The sequence below is a fragment of the Dipodomys spectabilis genome, unplaced genomic scaffold (assembly GCF_019054845.1).
Source record: "Dipodomys spectabilis isolate Male_0828 unplaced genomic scaffold, ASM1905484v1 ptg000187l, whole genome shotgun sequence".
Classification (NCBI taxonomy): Eukaryota; Metazoa; Chordata; class Mammalia; order Rodentia; family Heteromyidae; genus Dipodomys; species Dipodomys spectabilis.
In genome coordinates this window covers 249,076-265,934 of record NW_024870864.1, presented here as the reverse complement: position 1 = coordinate 265,934, position 16,859 = coordinate 249,076, and the positions used below count along the sequence as shown (strand labels likewise).

The 16,859-nt window shown below is 44.5% G+C and overlaps 1 protein-coding gene across 1 annotated transcript in view; it reads right to left on the bottom strand.

Moving 5' to 3' along the window:
* Positions 1-16,593, bottom strand: part of LOC122121208 — a 33,929-nt gene extending 17,336 nt beyond the window's left edge. The window contains exons 1-4 of the mRNA XM_042695349.1: positions 16,388-16,593; positions 5,442-5,622; positions 3,275-3,877; positions 626-3,232 (exon numbers count right to left, since the gene is read on the bottom strand). Coding sequence (XP_042551283.1) covers positions 626-3,232; positions 3,275-3,877; positions 5,442-5,622; positions 16,388-16,593 — 3,597 coding nt within the window. The remainder of the gene's footprint in view (positions 1-625; positions 3,233-3,274; positions 3,878-5,441; positions 5,623-16,387) is intronic.
* Positions 16,594-16,859: the final 266 nt, after the last annotated feature.

Genomic DNA, 16,859 nt, shown 5'->3' with positions numbered 1-16,859 from the left:
GGAAACAAGTGTGTGTCTGTATTTGTGTGTCTATGTGTGTTTCTATGGGTGGGGGGGGGGGGTGTCAGGGAGTGAGGATAACTACCAATCCCATAATCTTGCCAATAAATCCTTTTTTTTTTTTCTATTAGTGATTCCATCTGGATTCTTGACACTTGCCAATGAATGAACCTTGACTGCAACAGGGAGGTAAATCTGCAGAGGTCAAAGTGGCAGGAAGTAGCTTGTGCCACAGGACAAGGGCTGTCAGTTATAGCAAGTGAGTCACTTCCGGTTGGGCTGATCAGGAAGATCTTCATGGACAACAATGGCAAGTGTAGGCACTGTTGGCCCTGTGTCTAGGACACTTACTGGTGCCAAACAACTATAAATATTTTGCATGAATGCTTTTGTTAATTACCAGGCTAGAATACGTAAGTCAAAAAAAATGGCCACAAGGCTTCTCAGCGGTCTCAGCTAGGAAATAGCAGAGGCAGCTGCCAGCCCAGGCAATCTGGGCGGACCCTAAGCTTCAGCTTTCTGAGGCTACACCTGTCTAGTGTGTTACACACAAAATCCTGGGAGAGCCTTTGGCTACTCGAAAAGGGTGGAGGTGGGAGTTGAGGAAATACGCTGAGTACCCTACCATGCCCATGTCTCCTGTGGTAGTCCTAGTGATGCCTGGCTCAGCAGTGCAGGTCCCTGTTGAGCTCCCTGGAGTCCCTCTGGGGACACAACCTGGAGAACCCACAATGCACCCTGCAGTAGCTCCTGCTGAACTCTCCTTATGGTGGGGCTGGGCCTGGACAAGGTCCTGTTTTGAGGCCCTCGCTGGTTCCTTCCTGGGTTTCAAGCACTGGACCAGGAGTCTCCAGGCTTGGGTGTGACCACCCTGCCAGGCCTGGAGCTGAGACACTGCATGGTGGGCTTTGGCTGCCCATTCCAACCTAAGCCAGTCCAGCACGTGCAGTCCCCATTCCTCTGGGTGTCCTTGGAGCCCGGGGAGCTTGAGGGCTACCTCATTGGTGGTGATGAGAAGGTTTTCCAGAGCCATAGTCAGATCTTCCTGGCAGTACCCTGGCTCTTGGCCTTTGGCTATGATCTCCTGTACATCCTGGATACCAGACACCATGCTCTCCAGGAAGCTGTTTGTCCTGGACTGGGGGTTCTTACAGACAGGCAGCATTGGACAGACAGCATCTTGGAAGGCAGACTCATAGTCGGCATTAATGCTGCTGAGGTGGCTGGTCAGGACCATGGCTTGAAGGGTGAGCTCCAAGCAGAGAAGTTCAAAACGCGTGGACAGGCTTGGAGACGGTTTAGGGGAGGAGATCAGGATGTGTGCTACATCTGCCAGAGCATCTGTGAGTACATGCACTTCCCTGCTCAGAAGGCAGACCTCACCCTTTACATGTTCATCCCCACATAGAAGGCTAGACAGCCTGGCAGCCCCTTGTAGCCTTTGAATCACATCCACTGCCTGGTCCAACCCTTCCTGCAACCCTTGCTGTTCCTTCACTGCCTGTCGCAGGGGCAGTAGGAAGAGGCCTCGTCTTCTACTGAGCCTCTTCATGTACTGGATCAAGTCTTGGACAGCCACTGACCACAGAAGACACCCATTCTCAATGCTCTCTTCCCACAATTTGGGGGCATGGAGACCATCAGAGGCCAGAATTTTGTCCAACAGTTGTTTAGCATGGATCTCTGCCTCTTCCAATCTGCCTTGCATTCGTGTGAGTGTTTCTGGATGTCCCAATGAGTCAAGGTCCTTTTTGTCAAAATCCGTGGGCCCACTTTTAGCTGTTAGCTGGACCACTGAGGCTAACTTCTGCTGGAGCTCTATGAACACTGCCATGTTCTCTGATAAGTCAGCTGTTGGGTTAGAACAAAAGAGTTGTTGGCACAGAGGGTACCAGTCACCAGCTATAGTGACCAAACCCTGTTTGCTTTCCCTGGTCCTCTCAGACAGCTGGAAAGCCACTTCTAAGAGACGATTATTTCCAGAAGTTCTACTATGGGCTTTCTCCACTGCTGGGTCAGTAATGGAAGGTGTCTGTGAGGGGATTTCTTGGGGTCCTATCATTCTCATTGTTGTGGGTGGTCCTTCCCCAGCTGCATCCTTCTCTGGCAAACCGTTGCAAACTGAGGCCACCACCTGGTGGTGCTGGCTGTCTACAGCAAGAGGGAGTTTGCTGGTGATAGGGAGAGAAGTACTCATCTTCTGTGGGCTATCAGGAACTGAGCAGCAGGAAGATGGTTCCTTTGGTAGGAAAGAGGTACACAGATCTGTTTCCTCTGAGCCAGGCAACCTCTGGTATTTCCTTTCAGTAGCTGTGGAGACCTGGAGTCTAGGGAAAATAAAATAACACTGTTTCTTAGCAACAGTAGACCTTTGAACTTGACTTCGAAGGGGACTGAGGATATCTGGGTGGTTTGTCCCATCCAGCCCTTCTCGAATTTGCTGAGCTGAATAAATAAGATGTTTGGCCATGGTTAAAACTGTGAGTTTATCCTGAGGGCTGTAGCCTGATTTGTGTCCAGACACTGAACCCAGGACCAGCGAAGATTGCTCCAACTGCTGGATCAAGACTCGAAGACCATTGCGGAAAATGGGGTCGCGATCTTGGTCCACATATCTATTCATTACCTGCACTATGTGTGCGGCTCGACTTTGTAAATATGCCACAAATCCGGAGAACTCTCTGGAATGTTCACCCCTAGGAGCCCACATAAATAGATTCAAGTGCCTGATCATTTCCTGAATAGACACGTTCAGGAATTCGGGAATATTCAGAACATCATCAAAACATGCCAGCAGTCGTTCGGATGCCCAGGCCCAGGCCTGAAGCAGATCTTGCAGAATGGCAGGGCTGCAGTCGAGTCTAGACCCTTGGGGACTTTGTGAGAAAAGCTGCTGCACTCTGCCCACGAGCCCCCAAATCCCTGCTACGGCCACCTCCAGGTCTCTGCCAGTCTGTGGTGTGTGGCAGCAAGCCAAGACCAAGCGAGCTACTTGGAGCATCTGGTTGGCCTGGTCCTGGAAAGCATCGAGGAAAACCTGGAGGCTCTGTGACCAGGCCTGGCCGTCCCCAGGGGAACTGGGTGTGGAAGTGGCCAAGGCAGCCTGGAGCAGCCTTTCGAGAGGACTGTGGGTGTCTGTGAACGTGTCCAGGATCTGGCGCAGGAGCCCGGCGCGGACTCCCCGGGACAGGGCCTCCGTGGCAGCCTGCAGCGCCGCGCCTTCCTCCCCCGGCTCCAGTGTCCCCAGGATTGTTCCCTGTGCCCCGTCAATAGCAGCCAGGCGCCGGTCGCTGGCGCTCCCCAGCTCCAGCGGCTGGCTGCAGCGGGCCACCAGGCTCAGCCTCTCCGGCAGCGCGGAGCAGGCAGCCAGTCGCAAGCCATGTCCCGGCACCCCGGCCGGCAGCGCGTCCAGGAGGCCCCCGCGCAGGCGCTCCGGCGCGGACACCGCCAGCAGCTCCCGCAGCTGCCCCAGGCGCCGGCTGAACGCCCGGTCCTGAGTGCGGAACTCTCGGGTCTCCGTGCCGGGCTCCAGTCCCTCCAGGAGGTCGGCGAGGATTTTCCTGGCCTGAGCGAAGACGTGGCGCCGGGACTCCGCCAGCTGCGGGTCGCGCGGGTGCCGCACGTGGCCCCGGGCGGCCGCGAGCAGGGCCGGGACGCAGCCCCGGAGCCGGCGCCCGGCGCGGCCCAGCTGCTCCTCCCGCCCGCGCCCGCGCGCACTCAGGCGGCCCAGGCGCTGCAGGGCCTCGGCCAGGTCGGTGAGGGAGCTGCGCAGAGAGCTGGCGTCCTCAGCCGCCTCCAGCGCGTCCAGGCAGGCCAGGCACCAACCCGCCGCTCGCACAGTTTTCCTGGCCATCGCCGCGTTTTCCAGGAGCAGGATCTGTTCGGGCAGTAACAAGGGAGAGAGGCTTGATGGCGACTGCACATTTTTAGAGCGATCGAACAGTCAATCACGACTCTGACTCCTAGTTTTTCAAATAAATGTCTCCCACACTTCCCCAAACTGAAAAATATAGAATCCCGGGGTGGGATGGGGGGTGAAGTCCCACAGGAGTGGTGGTGTTTATCTTTGGCTAGACTAGGTGTAACCGAGAATGGAAAGCGTCTTAAATTTGAGCCATAAATAATGTGGAGTCTAACCTAGAGAGAGGTGTGTGTGTGTGTGTGTGTGTGTGTGTGTGTGTGTGTGTGTGTGTGTGTGTGTGTGTGTGTGTGTGTGTGTGTGTTCCTGGGGCTTGAACTCAGGGCCTGGGTGCTGATCCTGAGCTTTTGTGCTCAAGGCTAGTGTTCTACTGGGCCACATCTCTACTTCTGTCTGGCTTTTGGGTGGTTAATTGGAGATGAGTATCATGGACTTTCCTGCCTGGGCTGGCTTTGAACTGTGATCCTCAGATCTCAGCCTCCAGAGTAATACACCTCAGGATTACAGGAAAGAGCCACTGCTGAACAGCATAAGGTAGGGATACATACTATTTGGATAATGATGGAGATGGGATTGCCTCTCCACAAAGCACCCCTAAGATATCTTCTTTAGCATGACCCCACTACTCCCAGACAGCCCTATCCATCCCTTTGCACTGAGCCAGTATCCATACCAAGAGCTTGCCCTTCCACACCCTTCCTCAGGGCATCAGCAGGTGCCCAAGGCCCTCTGGTTTTGTCCCTCCTTTAAAATGGCCCGTTGAAGTACATCTTCCTCCCCAATAACCTAGATCACTAAAATTCAAATGAATAATGTATGATCATATTTAAGCATATTTTAACAATGATCAATGTTCCAATTAAAAGTTAGGCCTGCTGGGAAGCCAGTGGCTTACACCTGTAATTATAGTTACTTAGGAGATTGAGATCTGAGGATCCAGATTAGAATCTACTCCAGCAGACAAACCTGAGACTTTATCTCCAATTAATTAGCAAAAAGCTGGAAGTAGAGGTATGGCTCAAGTGGTAGAGTGCTCGCCTTGAGCACAAGGCCTTGATTCAAATCCCAGTACACACACCCACACCCACACACACACACACGCACACACACACACACATTTTATAAGGGCAGGCTGAGGAATTTCTCCATGCTCCTCAAGACCCCCAAAGCAAAGTTTACATTCAGGATTCTCCTTTGCCAAACAGGCTGACCTGCAGACTTCAGTAGGCTTTTTCCATGATTCTTGGTTACAAACAGGGTGGAAAGTGACCCATTTGGCAACATTTTTATGAGAAGTTGGTGGCTAAGTGTGGGGGATGAGGAGGCCCAGTGTGAGTTTAAGATCATAAATCCTTAGTCAGTATGTCTATCCAGCTCCCTCTGGCAGCTTCCATCTTTATAGCTGATAAAATTGGTAATAAACTCTATGCCTGGAAATTTGGCAGGTTTTGTTTTCTGGGGCAAATATATGCCCAACCATGCCCCCAGCAATGACCAGCCTGCAGCTCTGACAAAACCTCACCTTGGTGGTGCCCACTAGAATTTGCTGGGCTGTGGCCACTAGCTCTTCCCGATGGCACTGACTTTCTGGTTGCAGATGGAGCCTCTGAGCCACCAGTGTGATGTTCCTCCCAGACAGGATCAGAGATTCAGCCACTGGCTTCATTTCCTCTCTGAGCCACTGGTCAGAGTCTCCTGCCAGCCTGGAGAGACACATTGCATTAATAATATTCAATACTGTCAAAAGAAGCATATTTATAAGGAAATCATGACACAAAGGAGTAAAAGAGCTAAACAGTCATTAAAATAGAGATATAGAGCAAGGCATGGTGGCACATACTTGTTATAATTCCAGCACTTGAAGGCTGAAGTGGAGGGCAATGAGCTTGAGGCCAGCCTGAGCTACATAAACAAGACATTGACTCAAAACAAAAACTAGGGCTGGGAAGGTGGCTCAGTGGTAGAGCGCTTGCCTTGAATGCATGAGGCCTTGGGTTGGATTCCTCAGCACCACATAAGCAGAAAAAGCCAGAAGTGGCGCTGTGGCTCAAGTGATAGAGTGCTAGTTTTGAGCTGAAGAGCTCAGGGACAGCACCCAGGCCCAGAGTTCAGGCCCTACAACCAGAAAAAAAAAAAAAACTAAATAATATAGGATTGTGCTTTTGGTCATAAATGTCTCTACCAGGCACATAGTATTGAAAAAAGTCCTCTCTTCTTCATCTGCTTTTATGTTCAGGTGTCTTATATCTGTGATTTGTTAGCATTTCCCCAATATTTTAATTTTTAAATTATTTATTCTTACTGTTATTTTTGTCTGTCGGGCTTGAACTCAGGACCTGGGTACCATCCCTGAACTTTTTCCCTCAAGGCTAGCACTCTATCACTTTGAACCACAACACCTCTTCCAATTTTCTGGTGGTTAACTGGAAATAAGCGTCTCACAGGACTGGGAATGTGGCTTAGTGGTAGAGTGCTTGCCTAGCATGCATGGAGCCCTGGATTTGATTCCTCAGTACCACATAAACAGAAAAAGCCAGAAGTCGTGCTGTGGCTCAAGTGGTAGAGTGCTAGTCTTGAGCAAAAAGAGACAGTGCCCAGGCCCTGAGTTCAAGCCCCAGCACTGACAATAAATAAATAAATTGTCTCATGGACTTTTCTACCCTGGCTGACTTTGAATCATGATCCTCAGATCTCAATCTCCTGAGTGTATGGTAAATTAAAGTAGGTAGCTGATAAATGAGAACACCATGAGGTATTTAAGCAGGAGAGAGAAATTTTATTATTACCAAACTGCTGCCCCCACCATAAATAAATAAATAAATAAGTGCATAGTTGTCCCCATGGACGAAATGGGTGGGCTGACATCCTGCCTGGGTTTAAGTAGGGAGAAGGTGCAGCCAGGTGTGGCATGGTGGGACAAAGGTGTGCCCACACTGGATGCAGATGTGACCTCAGAGCCTGGGACCCTCCCATGGATGATGGGACCAGAGGCAGCCCAAGATGTTACCTTGGAGGAGGGGGAGGTGACTGCTTCCAGGTGTGCCAGCTATCTAGGTGACGCAGGTATTGGGCAGAGACTTAGCCAAGAGGAGGGAGGGGTCTGCCCTGTCTTTCCAGGGCAGACCTTACACTGAGTAGCTAGGATTACAGGCTTGAGCCACCAGTGCTTGTTTACATGTAATTTTTATATATTTGACATGTCAGAGAGGTCAGAAGAGAGAGAGAATGCTGCAGATGTGAGCTTATTGTACCTTTTCAGAGATACACCCAGGCAAGAGCATTTAAGGCTGGGAAGCTGCAGGTCTAATTCCTTACCTAGGGTGGGAAAGGTCTTCCCATGCCAGGGAACTGACAACAGACCAGGGAGTAGGAGAAGACGTGAGACATGTTTCAGAAATAACCAGAGCAAAAAAGGGCCTGATGGATTGGCTCAAGTGGTAGGGTGCCTGCCTACCAAGTGTCAGGTTCTAAGTGGTTGGGAGAGGCTGAAGTTAGAAGTGAAGGGGGAAAGATACATGAAATCCCAGCTTCTTAGTTTTCTCATGCTGGCTGGACTTAGCCCCAGGCCCTGTTCACATTGACCCTAGGGCCCTTCTGGGGCTGGTAGTAAAGTGCAGTGGCCTGTCATATATGTACATATAGCACATCTACACATGCGTGTGTGCACATACCTGGTGATAGATATACCTTGCCAGGACCAGGGCTTGAACTCAGGAGCCTTGCACTTGCTCACTGCTACCTCCAGCCCATCTTTTTGCTGGTTAATTTGAGGGGGAGTCTCATAGACCTTTCTATCCAAGGTGGTTTTGAACCTCAATCCTCCAGATATCAATCACTTGAGTAGCTAGGCTTGCAAGTATGAATCCAACCCCTACAAATGTTTGGCATATGCTTTTGAGAAAGGAGAAATATATGAGGAAGGAAAAATGGGGAAAGGAAGTAAAAAGGAAAATGAGACTAGAAAAATATCTGGAATAAATATAAAGCAAAATGCTCAGGATAGTTATCTCTTGTCTGTAAACTTATCATTTTTCTTCCTTTAGCTCATTCATATTTTCATCAGATTGTATGTTTTTTCACATTTTTACTTGCATCAATTAATTGTATAAGGGGAATTTATCTGGACATATCTAGGAACATCTATATACAAACAATGTACCTTGATTAAACTCACCATTCCATCACTCTCCCTCATCTTCCTGCCCTTCCCAAACCATATGCTTCACAGTTCCGTTTTCACAAACGTACATAAAGAATTTCAGCCATATTCATCCTCCTTCACACTTCTGCTCACCCCTCTCCCACTAGTTCCCACACCTCACAGGAAGTTGGACATTTCTATCATGGTTTTAGTATATGTTCATCGTTCAAAGGGATTTTGTGATAGCATCTCACACATGCATATACAATATTTTAATCGTATTAACTTTCCCCACCCCCACTCCATTCTTCAACAGCTTTCAGCGAGTTTCATTCTGCTATCTTTATTCACAGATGTAATACAGTTTGGAATTATTTATCTTTCAGTTTTCCCATCCCTTCTAACAACCAACAGTCCCATAACTTATATACATATATATGTACCTATATATATGTATATATGTATGTGATGCATGTATATGTGTATTTTATATTATATATTTGTGTATCTATTATATATCATATATGCATTATACATTATATGTGATATATATTTACATATATCACATGATATAAATATATATTTATATATAATATATATGATCCTGCATGCAGTTACATATGCTTGTATTTCAGGTCCAGTATCCACACATAGTTTTAAGCAAAGAAAGACACATGGCTTTTTGTCATCCAGTCCTGCCTAAGCCTCACCCTGCTGGAAAGTTCCAAGATAGCTGATGTGGCAGGTTCTGTGACCTGTAGAGAGCTTACTCACAGACAAGGAGGCCAGAACCTTCAAGCTTGCCCCCACCAGGCTAGCACTGATGGCTTCCTTTAGTCCCTCCTGAGAATAGCTCATGGAGCTGCTCCAAAAGCCAGTGATGCCAAACAAACCTAAGCACCAGCATGAATTATTTGCAGTGTTGCTGTGATGGGGGCTCGCCCATTTCCCATGGCCTGCCCTCAGCTAATGTCTATATAAATAATTTATCTTGCCAGGAAGAGACAATGCAGCCTGGGAAGTTATTGAAATAGGCAAAAGTGATGTTCAACCTCTCTCAAATTTTAATGTGCCAGGTTTTGTACTCACAAAAAACACTGTGAAGCCAGGCTCTAGAGGCTCCTGCCTGTAATTCTAGCTACTCAGGAGGCTCAGATCTAAGGATCACAGTTCAAAGCCAGCACGGGCAGGAAAGTTCATGAGACTCTTACCTCCAATTAACCACAGAAAAAGCCAGAAGTGGTGCTGCGGTTAAAGTAGTACAGTGTTATCCTTGAGCAAAAGGAGCTCAAGGACACCCACCCAGGCCCAGAGTTCAAGCCCCAGGAGCAAGGCACCAATATCTCATGCTTGTAATTCTAGCTACTCAGGAGGCTGAGATCTGAGGACTGAAGTTCAATGCCAGCTTGGGCAGGAAAGTCTGTGAAACTCTTACCTCTAACTAAACACACACACACACACACACACACACACACACAAAACCACTGTATCGGGAAACTTAAAACATAGGAAAAAAGTGCTAAATGAGTACCAACACTTCTAAATAAGTCATAATAAATAGTTTGGAATTTTCCTTTCCATATTTTTTCTTTTTATTTAATTGAGGTCATACCACATACAGTCCTTACCTTGGTTCCATAGCTTTACTTTATTGTGGTAAAACATATATAACCTAAAAATGGCTGATACAAGAGTTTGAACTCAGGGCTTCTCATTCTCATTCAGCTTTCTTGCTCATGGCTACTGCTCTATCACTTGATCCATGCCTCAAATCCAGCATTTTTCTGGTTAATTGGAGATGGAGTCTCTTGGTCTGCTTAGTCTGGCTTTAAGCCACGATCCTCCAGGATCCTCCTTAGTAGCTAAGATTGTAGATGCAATCTCCTGGCAAATGGCTTGCTTGTTATTATTTTTGAGATAGAGTCTTAAGTTTATGTCCAGCTAGTCTGGATCACAATCCAATTTGCACTTCCCATATAGCTGGGGTGATAGGGAGGTGCCACAGTGTCTAATTTTTTTGTTTTTGTTTTTTATTGGTGGAGATGGAGGGGGGATCTCGAGGTTTTATTTAAACTGGCATTGAACCTTGATGTCTCAATCTCTGCCTTTCTAAGTAGCTAGGGTTACAGAAATGAGGCAACTCATGCACAGCTTATCATTTGCTTAAGTTTTAAGCATGAGTATTTTTTTCAGCAATATTTTTGTAATTTTTAAGTGCTTATATGATTTCAAACTTATAAAAGTTGCAAAAATAGTACAGTATACTCAGACACATTCTTTAATCATATTCACCAGTTGTCATTGCTTTGTCGTATTTGCTTTATTATTTCCCTCCTCCTCTCTGTGCAGATAGTTCAATAAAGATGCCTCTTTATCTCAAAAATGATTCATTTGCATACCCACCGAGTCATCCTCAAAATCAGGAAATTAAACAATTATGTAATACTGTTATCCAAAAATCAATATTCAAGTTTTTTTTAATTGCCCCCAGTCTGCAAGTATTACATTCAACAGTCAAATGTTACGCTAGGCAGAATTCTAAAAACAACCCTCTGCTTTATCACTAAGATTCTCGTATCCTAGTTAGGCAAACAAAATTAATCTAGGAACTACTGTGCAGAGACTTGGCAGGTGTGATTAAAGTCACTGAACAGCTGACAGGGAAAATAGCCTAGACTATTCAGAGAGGTCCAGTATAATAGCATGATCCCTTCAGAGTAGCAGAGGAGGGAGGAAGGAGGGGTGAGAGAGATTTGGAAGATGGCAGAGGAACTTGACCTCTCATTTTGGGTTGGGGGTGTCATAGGGATTGGAGTCAGCCTTGAAGAGGAAAGACCAGGTTCAGATGACATCTAGCATGACATCAGGATCTCAGTCCTATGATCACAAAGAATTGGATTCATCCAACCATCTTTATGACTCCTTGGCAGAGCTTCTTGATCAAAGCCCAGCAGGGTGACATTTAGCCTGAGATCTGCAGCTGAGGAACTGGCCAAACCAACCAACTTCTACCCTCTGAAACTTCAAGTAGGAAGTTTGTGTGGTTTAGGTCACTAAACATGTGATGATGATGTGTTCCAGCGGTGATAGGAAATAAATGCAAGTGATTTTATCCCCCAAACTGGAGCAGTTCCAGAGACTCTGTGTCTTTCTTGACCTTGAGTATTTGATGATGGCATACAAGCCAGTCATTTGTAGGACGTCTTTAGATGTGAATTTTGGTGATGTGTTATTAATAGTCTCAGGCTTCACACTTTAGGAAATGATTCTCTACAAATGACATTGTGTCCTTCCTAGTGCAGTATGTCTGCAGACGCCTAATAATAACAATGCTAACTTCGATCTCTTGGGGAAGGCAATATGTGTCAGTTCTCTGCTCTGTAAAAGCACTATTTATAGATATACTACTATTAAAATATATATTATTTAAAGATGTACTATTCTTCATTATGTGGAGGGAGTTGTTTTTGTTGTTTGGGATTTGTTTATTTTTTTACTTTTGTTTTTTGCTGCACTAGTTTTTTTGGGGGGAGGACGGGGGGTCCGGTCATGGGGCCTGAACTCTGGGCCTGGGTGCTGTCCCTCAGCTCTTCAGCTCAAGGCTAGCACTCTACCACTTGAGCCACAGCACCACTTCCAGCTTTTTTCTTTTTTGCTTATGTGGTGCTGAGGAATTGAACCCAGGGCCTCATGCATGCAAGGCAAGTGCTCTACCACTGAGCCACCTTCCCAGCCCCATACTGCACTAGTTTTTGAACTCAGGGCCTTGTGCTTTTTAGGAAGGCATTCTACCACTTGAACCATGTGCCCAACCCTTTTTATGCTGGTCCTCGGGCTTGAACTCAGGGCCTGGGCGCTGTCCTTGTGCTTTTGTACTCAAGGCTAGAGCTCTACTATTTGAGCTTCACAGCTCTGTGTCTGGCTTTTGGTGGTTAATTGGAGATAAGAGTCCCATGGACTTTCCTGCCCAAGCTGGCTTTGAACTTCGGTCCTCAGATCTCCTGAGTAGCTGGGATTACAAACATGAGACACTACAGGCACCTAGCCTCTTCAGCCCTTTTTGTTCTTTTACATTATTTATTTTTCAGGTAAAGTTGCATGGTTTTGCCTGGGGCCAATCTCCAACCATAATCTTCCTATCTATGGCTTCCTACATAGCTATGATTACACCTCTCCCACCTTGTAGACTGAGATCAGCCCTGGCTGATTTGGATTGCAGCTCTCCCAACCTCTACCCCTTAAGTAGCTGAGACTACAGGTCTTCACTAAACTTTTGCCCACTAATTTAGCATCTATTGATGAGTCTTATGTGGAATGGTTATTATGGTAGTTTCCAAATGGTAATCAACTCTATGATTCCTTCTCTACTTCTAGAATTCATTCCTCTCTTGTTTATTATCAGCATGGCCTCCATAGTTCTTATTTTATTCAATGGTTTATGATCTGTTATCATAATCTTCATTTTAATGCTCAAATGATCCCACAGTGAGTCATATTTGTACCAATTTGCCCTACTCAAATTGGCTTCTTTGTTTCACTTGTACCACTGTTTTATCACCTACTTTTTTGTAAACAAACTATTCTTGGTTCATGAGTTTTATATTTTTGTTTTTGTGTCAGTCCTGGGTCTGGAACTTGGCCTCGGCGCTGTCCCTAAGCTTTAATTCTCAAGGCTAGTACTCTGTCACTTGAGCCACAGTTCCACTCGTGGCTCAGTTGGAAATAAGAGTCTCATAGACTTTTCTGCCTGGGCTGGCTTTGAACTTTGATCCTCAGGTATCAGTCTCCCAAGTAGCTAAGATTACAGGTGTAAGCCACTAGCACCTGGCATCCAGGTTCATCTATTATTTATCTAACCACATTCTATAATAAGCCATTTCTTCAAAGAGCCAAGACCCTTTTTAGTGTCAAATGGTACTTAGAGACTAAGACCTGGGTGATAGGTCTGAGCATCTCTATTGAAAGATCATTGTTTTAGGGTCTTTCCATTAGACAGAGCAAGGTATGTGTGCATACCTAAACATTGATATAGGCAAAAAGATATGTAAGCATGAATTTATCTGATAGTTCCTTTTTCTTTGAACTTAGGGCCTAGCACTTGCTAGTCAGGTGCTCTACCACTGGAGTCCCAGTCCCAGATATTTTTCCTTTCATTAGTTTTCAACTAGGGTCTCATTCTTTGCCTCTGATTTAGTTCATGATGTAACTATTTATGCTTTCTGTGTAGCATGGATGAAAGGTGCATACTATCATATCCAGCTCTTTTATTGGTTGAAATAGGGTGTCTTAAATTTTTTTGGCCAAACTGGCCTCAAACTGAGATCCTCCTAATTTCCATCTCCTAAATAACTAGGATTACAGGGGTGAGCTATTGTGCCCAGAGACAGTTCTCTACAGCTATAGCAGACTACACAAGAGACTGACATCACAACAGGGCTGACAGAACTTCCTTTTGTTTCCAAATGAAATCCTGGTAGTCATCACAGCAGCTACCACAGAGCCTGTATAATCTGGATACACTTTGGTTTTTCAAATAACATTGTATTCAGATCAGTTATAAGGCTCTTCTTCATTCTCAATTCCTTTTATTTAAGGGCATTAGGGTTTGAACTCAGAGCCAGACATACTCTCAACCTTATTCACTTCTGTTATTATTTTTCATAGATTTTCATGTTCTTTGCTTAGGAGTGACCTTAAACCACAAACCTCCTACCTACACACACACACACACACACACACACACACACACACACACACACAATGCACTTGTAAGCTGGTTAACCATTTGACATTGTATGTATTACTCTAGGGTTTCTTATTCCACTGGAAGATTTTGTTAAGTTCACCCTGCCTGTTCTACTGGCCATTCTACCTCTACCTCTGTGTGTGTGTGTGTGTGTGTGTGTGTGTGTGTGTGTGTGTGTGTAATTTGGTGTTTGTTTTGTTTTGTTTCAGATAGGCTCTAACATTGCCTGAACTGAAGTTGCAATTCTGGTTTGACTCTTATTACTGTCTCTTCATGTGACACTAACTTCATTATGCAGGGTATATAGGGACTTTTCTATACTACATCTCCAGTCTTTGCAACATTAATTCTGTGTAGCTCAGATAGACTCAGAGTTTGTATGTAGTGTAGGATGGCCTCATACTTCCTCTGCTGGGATGGCAGGTATACCTTACCATGCTTGTCTGAATATTGAGTTTTGATATCTGAAAGCTAGTCCACCTATACTTTTTTTAATCTCAAGGTTTTCCTAGTAATTCTTGAATGTTGGATTTTTTTCATATGAACTTTAGTATCAGTTTTGCAACCTACATTTTAAAAAAGTTCATGTCATACTTATAGTATTGCATTTAATTGATAGAATTTATATTTTTAAGATATTGAGGTCTATAAGAACATTTACTCTGGGTCTTTTATTTTACTTTTATAATATTCTTAGCAGTGTATTGATGAGTTCCTCACATATATTTTGTAGTTCATTCAATTTATCCCTAAGATGTTCTTTTCTTTCTTGCAATTTAACTGTTTTTATACCAGTGAAGATGTTAATTTCTAAAGGTTTTTTTATATCCTGCTACATTGCTGATTCCTCATTATGAGTTAGTATCAACATTAATTCCCTAGAAGCCTAACTATGTTTTTTAATTCCTATTTTATTTACTTTTTTTCTGCCAGTACTGGAGCTTGAACTTGGAACCTTATATTATGGCTAGAGCTCTACCACTTGAGCCATACCTGCAATCTGACTTTTTGTTGGCTAATTGTAAATGGAGTCATGCAGACCTTTCTTCTCAAGCTGGCTTCAAAGGGTGATCCTCAACTCTTAGTCTCCTGAATAGCTAGGATTATTTATTTTAAAATTACATGTTTTCTAATTACATATTTAATGTGTAATGATAAACTTTGAAAAGACCTGAGGATAGGAATAGAAGGGAAGGAAAGAACGTGGTAACTACTGTTAAAATCTGTTGCATGTCTGTCAGCATAATTTCTAGCTCTATATAAGCATTGACGTGTTGGCATTTCATTTGCCCATGTAACACAATACTGTAAACCTATTTCTTAATCAGCAGATGATCACCTATAACCTTTTAAGCATTCACATTCAGTTTTTCATTTCACCACAGGCTTGTGTTGTAGTTTACTAGGAAATTAAGTCATTTTCTACTTTTTTCAGAAGTTTAAAGTGCCATCAAATAAAATTTTATCAATGTATAAAGATGACCCATGTCTGACAACACTTTTTGTTGTTGGTGGTGGTGGTCATGGGTCTTGAACTCTGGGCCTAGGCATTGTCCTGAGCTCTTCAGCTCAAGGTGAATGCTCTACCACTTGACCCATAATGACACTTCCAGTTTTCTGGTGGTTAATTGGAAATAAGAGTCTCATGGACTTTCCTGCCTGGGCGGGCTTTGAACTGCAATCCTCAGATCTTAGCCACCTGAGTAGCTAGGATTACAGGTGTGAGCCACCAGTGCCTGGCGTGACAACACTTTTTTTTTTAAAGTTTTTTTTTTTTTTTTTTTGCTTTGCCAGTCCTGGGGCTTGAACTCAGGGCCTGGGTACTGTCCCTGAGCTTCTTTGCAAAGCTATCACCCTATCACTTGAGCCACAGTGACACTTCTGGCTTTTTCTGTTTATGTGGTACAGAGGAATCGAACCCAAGGCTTGATGCATGCTAGGCAAGCACTCTACCACTAAGCCACATCCCCAACCCAACAACACTTTATATTATCATTCTTCTTCATTTTTGCCAAGATGTTAAGTCAACTATGGTATCCTTTTAATTTTCATTTCTTTGATAAAAGAATTGGCCAGGCAGCTCATACCTGTAATCCCAGCTACTCAGTAGGTTGAGATCTGAGAATTGTTCTTCAAAGCCATCTTAGGCAGCGAGACTCTTGTTTCTAATAATTATTGTGAGTTTCTTATCTCCAATTAAGCACAAAAAAAATCCAGAAATGGCTCAGATGATAGAGTACTAACTAGAGCAAAAAAGCTCAAGAACAGTGCCCAGGCCCTGCATTCAAGCCCCAGAACTGGCACACACACACACACATACACACACACAAAATTGAGTATTAAGAAGATTGAATACATTTTAATAATTTAAGTTTTGTTTCTAAGCAAATGTTTCCAGTAAGAACTATTTCTTAAATTGTACTTTAAGTCATTTAAATGATTTGTTTTATATTTTATCAATTTGGGTTTTCCCATGTGACTTCTTTCCAAAGGCATTTAAGACAACCATGAAACTTGAGTTACATGTTCCTTCTGTTGCCAATTTTTCAGAAAGTGGGCTTAGGCTCTTTGAAAGAATTACCTGTGGGCAACTTGCACAAACTCTTCACTAGCATTTGTCAGTTCAGCTGCCATCATCTCCAAAGAGGCAAATACATCATTGTGTATAACTTTCCTCTCCATTGAGATGAGCAGGTGGCAAAGTTGAGTGGTCATTGGTGAGATGATTCCCTCCATAGCCTTGTTCTCTATGGTGGAGCCAGTGTCATTGAGGCAGAAAGAATCCATTTCTTCTAGGCTGTGAATAGAAGTTATTACATGGTTGTAGCTCAGGCAGATTGAATATAAAAGTGCTCCTGATTTGATGCTTATTTACTTTTATTTCTACACTGGGAAAAGAAATCTATGAATTGTAAAGTAATAGATTATTTATTTTCTGGCTTAACAGTACATGATTGGTATGGGTTGGCAGAAACATAGCATAGAATAAAGACGAAGTGACAGGCACAGAGGAAGACAGACTCATGATACAGACACATTCAGGAAATGGTTAA